The sequence below is a fragment of the Rhinolophus hipposideros genome, assembly GCF_964194185.1.
Source record: "Rhinolophus hipposideros genome assembly, chromosome: 2".
Classification (NCBI taxonomy): domain Eukaryota; kingdom Metazoa; phylum Chordata; class Mammalia; order Chiroptera; family Rhinolophidae; genus Rhinolophus; species Rhinolophus hipposideros.
The window spans coordinates 24,693,917-24,712,446 of NC_138048.1; the positions used below are offsets into that span (position 1 = coordinate 24,693,917).

General features: G+C 33.6%; 1 protein-coding gene across 1 annotated transcript in view; it reads left to right on the top strand.

Moving 5' to 3' along the window:
* Positions 1–18,530, top strand: part of EPHA3 (EPH receptor A3) — a 357,328-nt gene that overhangs the window by 285,437 nt on the left and 53,361 nt on the right. The window contains exons 8-10 of the mRNA XM_081078199.1: positions 5,077–5,179; positions 5,877–5,944; positions 11,184–11,309. Of these exons, the coding sequence (XP_080934325.1) occupies positions 5,077–5,179; positions 5,877–5,944; positions 11,184–11,309 (297 nt within the window). The remainder of the gene's footprint in view (positions 1–5,076; positions 5,180–5,876; positions 5,945–11,183; positions 11,310–18,530) is intronic.

Below are 18,530 nucleotides of genomic sequence, written 5' to 3' on the forward strand. Positions count from 1 at the left end.
AAGAAAGTTTCTTAGCGTGAAATGCTTGTAGATTGCCTTTTTTTATACTTTTAAATGGTTATTAGAACTAACAACAACAAAGCTATATTTGATTTTACCAAGAATGACTCTAAGTCACAGTTATAGAAAAAGCAAATATTTATTATATCCTGTGATATAACTTAGGTATATTGAGGGCAGGAAAGTCAGCTCCCCATTAGATAAACTTTTATTATGTTCATCTATATTTTGGAACATAAATCTAACCTTGCATGTTCTTAATTATCATTAACCCTATATGATAAGTAAATTTGTAACAATAAAAATTTCCGAAATTCTAATGTGATTCCAGATTTATCACAGATATTGCTATTATACATAAACTTCTAATAAGTTTATGTTATACATGAACTTCTAATAAGGCTTCTGTGTCTGAAATCTAAGAAATATTCCATTTAAAAACTACAGTCTTAGGATTTTTGCCAAATATGTTTTATATTTGCAATACTCTGTACTATTGATTGAGAGAGAGCAGATGAAAAGAGGATACAAAGAAAAATACAAACTTTTTAACATCCCACTCTCTGTTTATAGTTGAGTCACACGGTTTTATTATTTTTTTAAATTAACTTACTCATATTTCTTCACCATAGAAATCTTCCAAACTTTATAGATGAGAAAAAAAAAAAGTACATATTGTCATAAGGGGAAAAGGACAAAATCAATTCTCACTCCATTTTTTAAAATCATAATGATGTACAGTTGACCCTTGATCATCTTGAGGGTTAGAGGTGCCGACCACCTGTGCATTTGAAAATCCACATAAAATTTAAGTTGACCTTCTGCATAAGCACATTCCCAACTGTGAATCAAAAATACATATTCATAAAAATGCTAAGGATTTAAGACTCTTATTTGGTATATATTGATATTTAATGGATATTAAAAAAAGACTTGGGTTTAAGGTTTTTAACACTTTGCTATTCTGGTTTTTATTTTTAAAAAGTATATAAAAAGTTCTCATTCATAACACACGTAAATATTTCTTAGTCAAGTACAGTGTTTTAAGCTGGAGTTTAGGTAACATTTTCTGATCTTGGTTTGTAGTAAAGATAGGGAGGCACAGTGAAGCATATATATATATATTTAAGTGCTTTAAAAAGTCTTACTTTTTATGTATCAGTGTTTTACATTTTATTACCATCCTCCTTTCACAAATGAGGAAACAGGCATACTGAAGTTAAGTAAGCTTTCTAAAAATCACACAATTGGTAGGTGATGGGTCTGATTCTAGAACCCATGTATTTATGTATCAGTATATAGCATTTGTATAAACATTTCATTTGATCCTATTCTGCAAGCTATTCAGATACTTTCATTTGTTTTAATAGATGGTCTAGGACACAGAGTTTATATGTTTTGTGTTTTTTTTCTGAGGATGCGTGGCTAATAAGTGAGGTCAATGAGCCTACAAGCCCCAGATTTTGGACTACGACTGATTCAGTGCAGCTACTTTACATATTAAGAAATAAAGATGTTAAACTAAGATACACAGAAAGCATAGAAAGCAGCAGTCAAAGAGGTTTCCTAGAGTAAAGGCAAAGTCCACCAAAGCCAGAAGTGCCAACAATATGGCTTGTTTGGTGAAGCAGACAGTCCAACTGTCTGGAAACCCTCAGCGAGCAGACAGGATATCCTCAATAAGGTTTCTATGTTCATTGCATTAGTTACGTAAAGTGCTTACAATATCCCACCTCAGTAGGTAGTTTATATGTGTGTATGTGGGTGTTTTGTGTTTAAATAATAGTACATGATTTGAACATCTAAGGAATTTCAAGAGCAAAGATATGTGGGATAAAGCTGAGTTTTGGAATTGGAGGATTCTATTGAATATTACTCTCCAAGAAGATGAGCCTCAGGAACAATTCAGTTAGCACTCCTGAATGCTTCCCACCTCCTTGTCATGGTTTTTAATGAGTGTGTCGGTACCAACTTTAATCTCATGGACCCTATTATAGGACACTAAGACAGCCTGACAAATATTGAATGTAGTCATTATATAGAGAATTATGTATATTAAAATTATACATTCATTTATAATTTTGTAGAATATAAGTACTTCTGCCAGTTTTCCATCAGAGAAATGAAATAATAAAAATATATAGCATTTATTAAACACTATATGTGTGGCACTGTTCTAAGTGTTTTATTTTATTAACGCATTTAATCCTCACAATATCATATAATGGCACACAGAAAGTAAGTACAAATCCAGGCACGTTGGTTCAGGAGAATGAACTATCCAGTCTGTTTTAAGGAGAGAAAGCTGAAGGATGGATTAGATAGGGAAGTGACTTGAAATGGGTTGTGGTTTGCTTGTGGGAAAATATATTTAAATTGAATTTCTACGACATGTAATAGATATCAATTTTTTAACAGTGTGCCACGTAGAATTATTAAACAACTCTATAACATTTAATCCATATTATTCATTCAAATGTTTGCTCATTTCAGTAACAAAATGATCTGATCTGAGTATGTGCTATATATAGTCTCTGGGATTCGTAAATATTTTGCGCTAGAGGAAATTGTAGAGAGGCCCTAGTTTAATCCTGTCTGTGACAGAAAAGGAAACAGAGACTTCTTTCTTCAATCATGTTTCCCCTCCCAGTTTCAGTGACCTTTATTTTATATACTGGCTAAAATTTACTGGAGAATGTAGACCGTGATGCTCTTTATAAGTTGTCACAGTGTACAACATGAAAGGTATCAGATAGTTATTATTATATGTTTATGGAACATTATTGAATCGCTAGGTTAAGTGATTTTACAAACTATTCACAGATCTGTAGTCAATGGGTAGAGAGGTAACAGTTCAGGTCTCCTAGGAAGCAGATATTAAGATGGATTTACAAGAGCTTTAAAGGGGGAAATACAGATAAAGGATAAAAAGGGGAGGAGCAGAAAGAGGGCAACAGCACCTCAGACTGAGATGTAGGTCAGCATCTCTGAGGAGGCTGAGAGAAAGAAGAGGGTTGAGGAGGACAAGTCTCAGACAACAATGCAGTTCTGACGGCCTTGCCATTCTGATGAGGAGCTCCAGAGTGAAACCTGCCCCTAGATGAGTCCGGCATTGGGCAGACATGGGCTGGCTCCAGTCCCCTGCCATGTTTAACCACTGAAGAGAGCATGGCCTGTGCATGAGGTTGCGGTGGATTTTAAAGGGGCAGCAGCTGGAGGCTGTCTGCCCACTGCAGACGTGGCAGCAGAGAGATCCGAGAAGGCAGTCCCATGACTGCCACAGTGGTATAAACAATAGTTTGCTGGTAGTAAAGAATAAAGTGCGGCAACAGTTTATATTACGAGTGTGCATGCCATCCTGCATAGTCTGAGCTCTTTTTTCGATGCTCGGAAAATGTCTAACAGCCTCTCTGCCATGTTTCTTTATTTGCATCATTTAACGAGTCCCAAAACTATTTTAGAGAAAAGCTTCCAAATGAACAATTTGATCGGGTTGAAGATGTGTTGTTGGCTTCTGGAGAGGCGAGAATATTCAAATAACCACATTCACTCTTGTAAGCTCTCCTTTTGATACATCACATGTTCTTCTGTTTAATAAGCACTTACCACAAAAGAAATACATGTTAAAGTATGAGCAAATGAAATAATTGTTCCAGGAACTGCGTGAATTTTATAAAGGGTAGAGATTAGATATTTATGGAGTTTGTTAAGCAGTTGAAGCTGGAGGTTTAGACATGGGACAGAGGTGCAGGCATTTCACATGTTCTGCTGCAGAATTTGCATTTTATCCTGAAAGTGATGGAGAACCCTGCAAACATTTTAGGCCACGAGAATGACAGACTCACATTCATGGTTTAGAAAGAGTACTCTGGTGGCCAGTAAAAGGAAAGGCACGCAAATAGAGACTAGTTAGGAATTACTAATTGGAATCCAGAAGAGAAATGAAGACATAAACCAAGATATTTTAAAGGGCTTAGTGATTAATCAGATCTAGAATGATCAGGAGAGGAAAAGGACAAGGTGACTTCACATTTTTGATCTACTACCTTGCTACCAAATGTTTTGGTCTGGAATCAGCTGCATTAGCACCACTGAGAGGTCATCAGAAATGAATAATTTTAGTCCCCACTCCAGACCCACTGAATCAGAGACTGCTTTTTCCTAAAGATACCCAATAAGAACGTTAACATTAGAGAAGCACTGGTCTAGGTCAAGGTCAGTAAATTTCCTGTAAAGGGCAAGATAATAAATATTTTAGGCTTTGTGTTTATACAGTCTCTGTTGTTCCTACTCTATTTGGCTATTTATTTATAGCATAAAAGCTGCCATAGACAATGCACGAATGAATGTGGTCCAATGCAATCTTATTTATGGACACCACAATTTAAATTTCACATAATTTTCACATCACAAAATCTTCCTATTTTGTCTTTTTACAACCATTAAAAACTGTCAAACCATTCTAAGCTCCTGAGCTATACAAAAACTGATGGCAGGCCAGATTTGGCTTCAGGGCTATTTTTTCCAACACCTTCCGAATGGGACAAGTAATGGGCCTTTTGCAAAGCTAGGGAATACAGGGAGAGAAACAATTCATTGGTGGTATATGTTGAAGTCCATAGGACAGGTGGTCTGCCACCTTCTAAATAAATGTAGATCTTGAAGACTAAACCAGCTTAATTAAAAAGCTTTTATCATTTCATTTGGGGAACTCTTACCTGTTCTCTATGTGCCTCCTCTAACTTCTGCTTTATCCATTGAGCTTCTTACAAGTGAGGACAGAGAAAACCAGTCCAGTGTGTTTCATACAGTAGGCACTCAAATAGTGTTTGATGGATGCCACTGAAACAGAATATTTAATCTTATTAATTAGAAGTTCCACACAAAATTATAAGAAATGTCTAGTTTTGTTTAAAACATAATGAAGAATTATTTTTACATTGTATCAGACAGTAAGCTGTAATTCAGATTGAAGCAGAATAAATGAATACATATGACTTAATTTGTCATATTTCCATGTAGATGTTAGTTAATTACTGGTCTTTTTAATTTTTTTTTTTCTCTTCAACCTCACAGCTTTCTCTATCTCTGGTGAAAATAGTCAAGTGGTAATGATTGCCATTTCAGCGGCAGTAGCAATTATTCTCCTCACAGTGGTCACCTACGTTTTGATTGGGAGGTGAGTTCACAGTCTGTTTTATGACTTACTTTCATTATTGCTTTGCCTGTTCCCCTCCTCCTCCAATAGCTGCTAAAATCTAAAGAGTGTGGTTAATAATGTATTTTAACAAATAAGAATGTCTCCATTGGTATTCTAGACCTTTCTACCCCTTCTTTTGTTTCTTCATCTTTAGCTTTGATTTTCTTTTTTCCATTAAATTCCCGCCCCACTCTCCAATACACACCACTTTTCTTCTCTCTTTTGACCTCAGTCCTAGTTTGTACCTTCTTTTTCCAATTATCCCTTCACTCTTCAAATACACCTCAGGTTTCCCTGACGCTTTCTCACCCGGAACACTGGTAACACTGCACAACCCTAATCACTAACAATGGAGACTTTACCCTTCATTCATTCTAACAGCAGTTGTTTAAAAAATACTATAAACACTTTCTAAGGCCATTATAAAAACTCAACTGAAGGGGTCTGCACAGTGGGGAAGTAACCCTACATATCTCCTCATTAGGCAGCTTTCCAGTGTCCCCAGAGAAGGAGGCTTTCTATAGAGGATTTAGAAAATATGAAGTCATTAAACTTTCACTAAAGCATTTAATTGTTTGAGGAAAATGCTTTATTTTTGTGCTTTGCACATTCTGAGCATAGATAATTGTTTTAAGTATATATTTTTCTGTGTTCTCTTCCCTTTATTTATCTCTAGGTTCTGTGGCTATAAAAAGGCAAAACATGGTACAGATGAAAAAAGACTTCATTTTGGGAATGGACATTGTAAGTTTCGAAACTGTTTTGGTTTTACCATTTTAGTTTTAGCCGTTGTTGATTTATAATTGGATAACTTCATCCTGACATAGAGAATTCAAAAGTAGTTTTATGGAAAAACTGAGCAAATTAAATTTATTTTAAAGAAAGAAGGAGATTCATGGCTCTGAATTAAGTGATTTTTTTCACGGCCACATTTCAGTATATGTTAGCTAACATGAAGGGTAACCTGTGGTTTATATTCAAATAATGCCCATGATGGGGAGTACATATCATTGTCAGCTCTGCATAACTAAAAGGAAAAGTATATCTTCAATTTCCTTATTACTGTCCTTTGCTAAAACCTAAATAGGAGCCTTTCCCCTTTCCTAACTGCCAAGTAATAGTAAACAACCTGTGTTTATGTAAAATGCCTTGCTCCATTTTTGTCAGCCAACCAGGAGAACTCCTTTAGAATAAACTGTTTATTTTGTAGTTACATGATATCCAATTGGTAGGAAAGCCAGCACTTCCTCCCATATTTAATATCAACCAATTTAGTTTTTTAAAAAATATTTGCTAAAAGAAATACTCTTTTAGGAAACAAAATATTTATATCTAATAAAAAGACTCATTTTTTTTTCTTCTTCTGGTAAAATGAATCATCCCAGACAAGTATTTTGCTTTTCCAGACTGTGGCTCAGTTTAATGTGGCAATTACGAATCAGTGGCATTAAAAGGAATAGCATGTTCTGATGGAAATTAGTATGGAGACAATACTCAAGTTTATATGCTTTCAAATAATCTCAATATAAGTAGTATAGTTTTCTAAGCATTACTTTCTTTGGCATTCACTATTGCCTTCTAAAATTATTTTCAACTCAACGTGATACTTTGTATCAGTCATTGGCTTTGCATTTAAAAATTATAGCTTTAGTTGTAACTCAAGCAAAAACTTGATGACCTGCTGCTGATATGCAGGAGGCAGACAGTAGCTTGAAGAAAACAACAAAAAAAAGTTTTCCAAAATGCAAGTTGATGTGGGATGGACACAATGCAAGAGTTTAAGTTGCACGTTGTTTGCTTTATTCATCTTACTGCTGTCATTATAAAATAATTCATCAAAAAAAGCCAAAGTACTACTTTTCTAATATCAACATTTCATCATTTCTGATTAGTTAGGTTAGTCATAAAAGAGTACATGGACAAATTAAAGGATTCTTGTCTAGTTTTTTTTTTTTTTCATGGTTCCACAAAACACCAAAAATTGCCATGCATAAATTAGTCATACCAGTTACATTCCTTTGGATTAAGTTGCTCTTAATTTGAGTTGGACAGTCAATGTAAATATTGTCTTTAGAGCAAGACCATACTGATTTGGTTCTTTATATGGGAATTATAAATCTCATGAAGTTGGAGCATTAATAAATGTCTGTGTGCCAATTGTATGCAGGTTTCTCTATCACTCCGATCAGTTTTAGCTATCGGTTTTTAAAATAAAGTTTGTCGAAACTTTAATTTCTTTCAAATGCACAATATCCTTATGATAGACAAACAAAAAGACATGCACTTTATTCTAGCTGCAAGGGCATAAAGTAATTTATATGCATGTCGTAAACTTTCTGCACCTTAATACTACAGCTGGTTTATTTTAGACCATTTATTTGGTATTACTTTAAAAAGCTCTAGCTATGAACTGTTCCCTCCAGCCTTGTTACAAATCCCATAATATCGCTTCAAAAGGAAAGAAATGTGTTTCACCTCCTAAGATCCTGTCCCATTGCCCTCTCTAGCTGGGCCTTTTTACTTTTTTGCTATCCTTAGGGCAACTCATGCTGGTAAAATGGAAATGTAAATTATTGTGTTTGCACAGAACGAGCTGTAAAGTAGTGCAGCTTAACACGTGGGCATGTGTTTATGGTCTGGTTTTCTTGACACAGCCCAGTTACTCTGTATGTTGCCCTTAATTATTGGTGTGAGGGGATTATGTGCCCTGCATCCTGAATCACCCGATTCCTGGAATCTCTGGGGTCTGCTGTTAAAAATCAGCAGCCAAAGCTCCCACAGGGAACAGGCCATTTTACTTGGGGATGTGTGTGTGTGCGTGTGTGTATGTGTGTGTTTATATTTGTATTGTTTCCCCAAATGTCATGTGGAGAGCAAAGCGATTTACTCAATTTTAATTAATTACAATAAATTTGATTGATTTTATTTGGGAATGATTATTTAATTTTCAGGTTATTTAGTAATACATCTCTAGGGCTGGCAGGTACTGAAGGGTAACTCTAAAACACAATTTCAAGGCTTTATAAAGCCAGTGCTTATTTAAAATACTTGAGACATTGTTTCTGGTAACTCATTTTATAATTCTTTTGTAAATTTTGATGTCAATAAATCTCTCACAAATTGATTTCCTTAAGTTTAGCAAAGTGAGATATTTGGAATTGTTTAACTGGAAAATAATTCATTTTTACCCTATTTTTTAAAGTCCCCCCCCCCCTTGAAAAGGAATGCTAGATTTTCTTCTTACATTACCATTTCCTTAACTTACTATAACTAGTGACAGAGCAAAACTGGTTGAACACAAATCATAACCTCCATTTGCTGGGCTTCATCATTAAAATGTAACCAAATTGACTAAACAAAAAGATTCTGACAAGGCTTTATTTCCTAACATCTTTTAGTATGTCTATGGCTACTTTTACTGTTTTCCTTACTCCAAAGCTTTTCATAATAGTTTGAAGGTATGATATGTATCCTTCATCTTTTTGCTTTTTTTAAGGGTAAAGTCTTTAGTATTGGAAATGCTAGAAGTAGTTTTAGTGTAGTAATAAATTATAGTAGACCCCTGGACTAAAGAGAGACCCTGTTGTCTATTTTTATAGACACAATACTATTTGTAATAACAGCAGATGCATGCAAACTCATCTGTGAGCTCAAAAGAAATGGCCATTTCTGAGCCCAAATTCTGTCTCCAGGAAACCTCAATGATATGAATAACTGTTAATACATATTCTTACATAAAAAAAAAATCTAATAATGGCATTAGGCACCTGAATAGCAAGTTTTCAAGAGCTTTCTTTTCTATGATGTCTAGCTAATTCTTTTTGCTGAGCTATTCAAAATAGAAAAAACTTCAAAAGTGGAGTTTTCACTTCAAAAGCTGTTCCACACATAGTTTGCCCCAAGCAAGGGCAAAAGACTTGCTGTTTCCTCATTTCTGTGGATATTGACTCCCTAACTACTGGTGTCTTCTCAAATTATTTGCACCTTGCTTCAAGATAGAGAGTAGTTACTCTTTTGCCCAGGCAGTGTCAACACCAGGCAGAAGTAGTAGTGTCAGCCTTTCTTTTGTGTTTTCTATTCACTCCCTCACTTTCCCATCTCTATTCTGCTGTTTCAAAATCATCTTAAGAAATAGTGGAAATGTAATTGCTGTATGCGATATCAGAGGAGTAGTAGATGGGGGGAGGGGATTATCACTGTGTGAGGGATATAAATGATAAATGTTTATTATATTATTTTGTGCACCTGAAACTAATAAAAGAATAAAAATGAAAAAAATAACAAAGAAATAAAAATTTTAAAAAAATGAAAAAAGAAAAAAGAAATGCATAAGAAATTTTGAAAAAAGAAAGAAATAGCTAAGGAAAATAGCTTTTTACCTCCCATCTCTCCTGACCACCACTTTTTTTTTTTTTTTTTTTGTATTCCTAGTTATTATTATGCCTATATTTCTTGACTCAAAACCCCAATGAAAGCTTTGCAGGAACATAAGTTATAATGTGGTATAATCATGGCATTCACAAAGTGAGTGTAGGTCCACACACTAATCATTTTGTACCCCAAACTCTGAAATCCTGGATTCATTGGACCTAATCTCCATTGTGCTGAAGTTTCTCAGAACAATTGCTGTCATCATCACAGTATCCGCATCTATTTCATGCAAACTACAACACTCATTCAATGAAATCTGGTCATCACAGATTTTTCGGCTGTGATTTTGCCAACAAGATTCTTTCATGATAAAGAGATCTTGGAAAAAAAGAATGTCTTATTTTTTATTTGTTATTTTGGGATTCAAAAATCTTTCAATATTCTAGTGTGATAAAGGAAAAAATATATCACCAGTAAGCACCCACCTCCCTTGGTGAAACAATGTTACCAATACTTTCTACAAATGTTATCAAATTAGAAGGATAATCAATAATATTAGTACATACACTGTGGGAGATAAATTACATTTCCTTTAATGTTAGAGCATATTTATATACTTTAATAGCTCTTAGGCTCACTTTTTAAACATTTAATTTTTTTTCAAAGAAAGTTAGTTTATTGAACGTTCCAAATTGTTTCTAATATAAGCTATTTTCCCAAATGATAGAAAACGCATTAATAGTAAATCAAATCCAAAATGATTCTCCAGTAATTTTTGTCTTTGCTATTTTGATTACAGAAAATCATGAAAATGTTTCACATTCAGAATAATTAAATAAATAAATTATGAAGGGTATTTATATTTAATAAGCTATAATATGATTTATCTTTGCAATTTAGTTCCTTAGCACCATAATTAAACTTACAGAGAATAGTTACATTGCCTCTAAACATGTTGAAAATCTACACAATAAGATTTTAGTTAACTGATACTATGTTAATATACACCTTAATACCCACATCATATATGCATAAACTCATATCTTAAACTATGTCTATAATTGTAGAGTGGGACTTTGAATGTGAATGTTAGTAAAAGCAGAAATGTCAGATAGAAGGCATGCCATTTTATACACTTTAATTTATCTCTAATTACAGTAGCTATTCCCTCCTTATGAGAGAATTTCACAAACTTTGATTTATTGTCAGAAGTTGCATTGTGATAGATACTTTGTTACTATTTGTAAAATCATAAACGTGCAATGGGGTGATGGCGTTCATTCACTAGTGCTACTGAAAGTAATTACTGGGCCTACACAATTTTTGAACCATCTTTAAGATCCCCCTCCATGAATGTCCATTTTCCTTTTGCAGAGAAAGCTCACTGCGGTTCATCTTTATGTTTCATTGCGGGGATCTTCTTTTTGTAAACTGCTCAACACTTAATCCAATCTACCTGCCAATTTCTAAGATACCTTAGAATAAACTAAAGGCCGGTGCCCTTTATCATAATGGGAATTATTTTTAACCAATCATGTTATCATAAAATGTGCTCAATAAAGGTTTTATAAATCTAGCTACAATAATGCCTTTTCTTCCTTTCCGTAAACAGTAAAACTTCCAGGACTCAGGACTTATGTTGATCCACACACATATGAAGACCCTACCCAAGCAGTTCATGAGTTTGCTAAGGAACTGGACGCCATCAACATATCCATTGACAAAGTTGTTGGAGCAGGTAACCACCACCATAGTTTACCACTGCCAATCTAGTGTGTTAGTAACAAGTTACAACTGCAGGTAGGAATCTTGCCTGAGATTGCTCAGGTTCTCAAGTCTAAGTATATTGCTCTGAAACAGGACATTTTCTGATTTGATTTCATGATCAAAGGCAAGCAATATATAAAAGGGCATTTAATGGGATATAAGGATTTCAAAGGTGCCAGACCTACAGACTTACAGACCACGGACAGCTTTTTATTTACTGAATTTCAGAGGCGGCAACAGCAAAAGCTCAATCTCCCCCTGGCTACGCTGATCAAGTGTCACAAAGACTATTTGGCTAAGTAGGGATAACAGGATAAAAGTGTGTCTTACTTTAAATAAGCCCACTAAGTGAGATTTTGGATTTGTAGAAAAAGGTAATTTTAGAATCCTCTTCGGAAGTTAAAAAATAGACACACAAAATAAAATCATAAATGATCAATTTTATGGCAACTGTTTTGAGAGACTAGTTTAAATGATATGAAGTGCTCCATTTTAATACTTGCCTGTAATTTTATACAGTCTCAATTTATTTGTATTGACTCTTGTTTTCTAATGAGTCTCTTTGTTCTACCCATTAATTTGCTCTATCATAAATTCATTAATAAATACCTATGAAGTGATTATTAATAGCTGTTTTATATTTCTGATAAAATTATAGAAATTTATAAAATAACAGTATTTTATACATTTGCACATAAACACATGGACATTCATAGTACGTGCAGTGTGCATTTGAATAATACCACTACTCCAAATGAACAGTACTGTACAATAATAGTTTTACACCATCATCTCATTTCTCAATATTGCTTGAAAAATAAATAGAAACTAGTTACGTTGATGTGGGAAATAGAGTGAAAGACTGAAAAATTAGCTCATTGAATTATGCATAACATATCAGATCAATTTTCTGCAAGTACTATATTTATGATTGATGCTTTTTATACAAATGTGCATATAATTTTCTGGTTTTGTTTTCTATACACCAATGCAGTATTTAGAACTGAAGTCGTACTTACTATTCAAGCAGTACCATCTGAGTAATTCATGTTATCTAAATTAAATGATAATTTATTAAATCTTCCTTTAATTTTCTTAATGTTGTATCCTCCTAAAACTCACATATTAGGTAATATTAAAATATTAAACCAGTGGCTCATGAAAGGAAGCTAGAGTTATTTTTTTTTCACAGTCTAAGACTTCCTAATATTTACCTTCATGATACCTCTATGTCAATCCTGTTAAAACACGTATATATTAATTACTCACTTTCATTTGTGTAGTTCTCTCTGTGAACTAACTGCTCCATGGAGCAGAGGGTGCTTGTCATTGTTTAATGTTGCCCCACAAGAGTGCACTCTTCTCCAGCATGGAAGCTGCAGTGTCAGAATAGAACTTTTCACACTCAACTGGAAAATCTGATCAGAGGAGGAAAATCCCACTGATTCTCCGCCAATGTCCAGAAGGCCAGACAGACACATTGGGAACTCGAAATTCGAGAGCCTCTGAATTAGTAAAAGCTTATATATACAGATTTTATTGACAAAGACAGATTTCTAGAACATGGTAGTATGAGACAAAGTGTACTCATTAAAACTGGTATCTGATAAATGGGATAAAGGGAATGGCTACTTATGCTGAATCAGTAATCTCTGATGCTCATTAAAGATTACTGTGAATCTGATAAGGGGCTAATATCCAAAATATATAAGGAAATCATATAACTCAACAACAACAACAACAACAAAAACAATTCAATTAAAAACTTGGCAGAGGTCCTGAAAAGACATTTCTCCAACGAAGACATACAGATGGCCGACAGACATTTGAAAAAATGTTCAACATCACTAATCATCAGAGAAATGGAAATAAAAACCACAATGAGATATCACCTCACACCAGTGAGAATGGCTATCATCAACAAATAGTTACAAGTGTTGGAGAGGCTGTGCAGAAAAGGGAAACCTCATCCACTGTTGGTGGGAATGCAGATTGGTGCAGCTGCTATGGAAGGCAGTGTAGAGGTTTCTCAAAAAATTCGAAACAGAATTACCATATGACCCAGCAATTTCTCTCCTGGGTATCTACCCCAAAATTCTGAAAACATTTATCCGTAAAGCCGTATGTGCTCCAATGTTTATTGCAGCTCTATTTACAGTGGCCAAACACGGAAACAACCAAAGTGTCCTTTGATAGATGCATGGACAGAAAAGTTGTGGTATATATACACAATGGAATACTTTTCTTATTTGGCCATAAGAAAAGATAAAATAGTACCATTTGTGACAACATGGATGGATCATGAAATTGTAATGCTAAGCAAAATAAGTCAGACAGAAAAAGTAGAGAACACATGATTTCACTGGTATGTGGGATACAAAACTGAAAACAACAAAAGAACAAGACAAACAAATGAAAAAACAAAAACTCATAGACATAGACAATAGTTTAGTGGTTACCAGAGCATAAGGGAAGTGGGGGTTTCTAGAAGAGAGTAAACGGGGTCAAATATATGGTGATGGAAGGAGAACTGACTCTGGGTGGTGAACACATAATGTAAGGTATAGACGATGTATTGCACACCTGAGAATTGTACACCTGAAATCTATGTAACTTTACTAACAGTTGTCACCCCAATAAACTTTAATTTAAAAAAAATAAAAGGAATATCTCACAAAAAGAAAAACATTAAAAAGGATCAATTAAAAGAAAGATTACTATGGATCCTCTTTCCCTTTCTCTATTCAAACGTACCGTAAAAAATTAGGCAAATACCACATATTCAGGGTTTTGTTGCCAATATTCTCATTTACCACATTAAGGGCAATAAAACTGTACTTATTTGGTTTTCAAATAAGTATATCTTCAAGGTCGGTTATGCTTCTCCGAGAAGATTTCAATATTCACACTCAATTCTAGTCTGTCTTGACTAGTCTTTAAATGCTTTGGCATCTCTAAGATGAAATATGAAATTAAGACTTTGAAACATTCTGTTCTACAAAATTTTAAACAGCCATGAAAATAGATGAAATTGTATGAGTATAATGAACCTGCATGTACCCGTTTCTACAACAAATATAACAATCCACCCATGGCCAGCCTTCCTTCATCTACATACTTACCTACTTCCTATATCCTTTTTAATTTTTTAAAATAATTTTGTATATAAAACATGAATAATTTTGCTTAATTGATTAGCAACTATCTTTCATTGTTAAAAGCCTAAATCTTTTGGTCAAGGACAGAACTTTCACAATTAAACATACAGAAAGACTCTATATACATATATGTGGGCTAATCCTCTAATTTTCTGTCAGAGCTTTTATACAAAGAAATAGGTAAAACAGAGATTTTAATTTTATTCCCTAATCCAACCATTATTTCAAGGATTACTGAAAATTTCTAAAGGTAGAAAATATTTATTTAACTCCTATTCTAAGCTGGGCATTCACTTGATATTTAATTGTATTAGCCTTGTAGATAAGTAGTATCTTCATTTCACCAGATAAGGAAACAAAAGGTGAAAATTTGAATAGCCCATGGTCACATACTTATTAATTAGGAAAAAAATTTTGAATTTATAATTTTCAATGTTGAAGTCCATGCTAGACATTGATGATAACACTGGTGCTTTTTTAAAAGATTTTTGTGAGGCTGAATTGTGATAATTCATGTATAGTGCTTAGCTAACATACTAGCATTGTTCCATCTGTATTTTTATTTTGTTTCTTTGTATTAAAACAGTAGAAGGAGAATGGGCTTTGAGGCTCATGCAAAGAGTCAATTTATTTAAACAGAAGTACATTTTTCTTCCATTTTAAATGATACTGGTGTAAGAAATTTAATTTTGAGCAATTGTGCATCTTAAATCAGAATATAGTATACTAATTATCATAAAGCATACTTTATTTTAACAAACAAATACTACTGCAATTATGAATTAAAAAAAATCACACAGTATCTTTTGAAATTATCTTTTTGTAGGTGTGCTTTTATATAGAAATAATAGAATCTAAATTTTCTTCCTTATTGGTTCAAAGTTCATTGAATAATACCATGTAAAATTTGGCTAGATGGAAAGGTCAGGCATTGTGTTTCCCAGTCTTCATTAATTTTTGAACACAGATTTTTTAAGTTATTACAAAGATAATTAAATTAATATTTAACATTTCTATTTCTAATATAATATATTGGTGACTATTTCTAGTGTTTGATGCAATAATCACATTTTTAAATTTTGTGATTTTTAAAAGTTAGCATTACTGAAACATGATTTTTCTGAAATTTGATGGTAGGTACATATATATATATAACTTATAATATATATATTATATTATTGTAATATTATTATTGTATATTATTGTATAATATTATGTATATTGTATAATATTATTATTGTATATTATTGTAATAACATATATATATATACACACACACAGATATCCCATTGAGGAGAAAGAAAGGAACTCTAATCTGTCCACTTGAGCTTCAAACCTTTCCCCTTAATCTCCCTAGTGAGGTACTTTTACTCTCCTCTAGAAATACTTGTCTAATGTGACATTATATCACCATCATCATCACAGCCATCTCTTCTTACATTAATCCAGCATTTGTCATTTTTAAAAGCACTTTTATGTTTATCCTTCAATTTGTTCTAACTCTTGAGAGGTAAATAGATAATTTATTCTTCTTAAGGTGGGTTTGAACTTGAAGAAGAAAATAGTGACTAACAGTTAGATGGCACTTACTATGTGCCTGGCACTCTTCTAAGTGCTTTACATACATTAATTCCTTTAATAGCACAAAAACCTTATGAGATGGACACAATCGGAGTTCCTATTCTATAGATAAGGGGACAAAAACACAGAGAGGTTAAGACACTCACTTAAAATCACACCGCTAATTAGTGACAGAGACAGATTTAGACCCAAGACAAATCAATTCCAGAGTCCATGCTCTGTCCCACAGCTCTTACTGTCATGTAAACTGATAAGTGACTTGTCATTTACAGTAAGTGGTAATTACATCCAATTTTTTCTGCCAATGCACTTTTTTTTATTTAAGTATAGTTGGTATGCAATCTTACATTGGTTGTATATGTTTTAGTTGCACAATATAATGATTCGACATTTTTATGCCTTACAATGTGATTCCTACTATTCTAGTAATTTTGTGATAGGTGTGAACTTGTCAGAATATTATTGACTGTATCCCTCTTCCCCTTTTCACCCATCCTTCCACCCCATCCCTCCTGGTAACCATCTGTTTGGTCTGTTTCTATGAGACCGTTTTTATTTTGTTTTGTTTGTTTGTTTTGTTTTATTTTATTTTAGAAACCATATATAAGTGAAACCTCATAGTATTTGTCTTTCTCCTACCTGACTTATTTTACTTAGCATAATAATACTTTCTAGATCTATCCATGTTGTTACAAGTGGCAAGATTTCATTCATTTTTGTAGCTGAGTAATATTCCATTGTATGTATGTACTACCTCATCTTTATCCATTCATCTGTTAATGTACACCTAATTTGCTTTCATATCTTGGCTGTTGTAATAGTGCTGCAATGAACATAGGGGTTCACATAGCTTCTAGAATTAATGTTTTTGTTTTTTTTGGATGAATACCCAGAAGTGGAATTGCTCTGTCATATAGTATACCTATTTTCAGTTTTTTAAAGAATCTCCATGTTGCTTCCATTGGGGCTGCACCAGTTTGCAGTTCTACCAACAGTGCACAAGGGTTCTCTTTTCTCCACATTCTCACCAACACGTTATTTGTTGAATTTTTGATAATAGCCATTCTGACTGATGTGAAGTAATATCTCATTGTGGTTTTGATTTGCATTTTCCACCATATTGCCTCATAATAGTGGCAGAACTTTCAGAAAATGAAAATTCATTATGGGTGCCTCCTAGTGGTTTGCCCAAAATTATGTTTACATGAAATACACTGTAGCTGTCTGGTAATGTTTCGATAACCCTGAAAAAAGAAGAAAAATTTACTTTTGTTTGTACATTCTAACAATGATTTATTTTGCATCACACCTTCTCTTCCTAATACTCACACATCTATAATGATGTATTCTACCTTAAAAAAATAAAATCAATGACCGTTCTCAAGTTCTGGCCCTAATTCTCTCTGTAATATTAAGGAACATTCTAGATGCAGGTATTGCTATCTTCTCTATACTTCCTCTTCCTTGTTGACCGTTAGATCTCTGTGTTTTTCATTGTGTCTTTCATTCTGTTACCACTTAATGAATATTTATTAAGTAAATGTATAAATAACTGCCTTCGGACCTTAAGTGACTTTGACAAGTTGCAGTATAAGTCGTTGTTTTAAAAATAGTGGCAAGACTGGATTACTAAGAAGGGGTCAAGTCTGGTGATTTGATGAGCAAGCCATTTGTAGTGATGCAGTCGCCGATCAGTAAAACAACCTGCTGCTTCTGTGGGTCAAACCACTCACTTGGACAAAAAATAGAGAAGTATCTTATTTGTTGATACCATCCCTCTGGCTGATCCCTAGGGCACAAAGATTGTACAAAAACTCACAGTGAGAAGGTTGGATCTAGAATGTTATTCCATTCCACAGAGAGCCTACAAATGGATCATTCAATTAATTCATTTCCATGAAACCTTTCGTTTGATATTTAAATACCATTTTTAAATGTTGTACAAAACCAATCTTACAATACCCACAATATTAGGACTTTTTTATGAACAAGGAATATTATATGGATGGCACCACTTTATGACTATCTCTATGGGGCAGAGAAATGAAGGAAAGGGTCTCTGATCTCAGACAGCTCAAAATCTAATGAAAGAGCAAATCTTCTCAATAACGATGTATATGAAGATAGTGCTAAAACTAGTTCTAGGAAATTTTATAGCAATTGGATCAGACTATTAAAAAGTCAGCAACACTTTACGTTCAACGACTTCTGGATTAATTGTTCACTTGAAACAACTTTTTAAATTGAAGACTTGGAATGTGAGAAAATATTTTTACAGTGATTCTATAGATAAAAATGGGGTATCTTTTATGTGATACTGTTATATTATTGTACATCTCCCAGAAGCCCAGAGAACTTTACAACTATTAGTCTGTCAATAATGCAATATGCCGATACTCCAATAAAATGAATTGATAGCAGATGCTTTGATTCTCATTTTCAGGAAGTCTGAG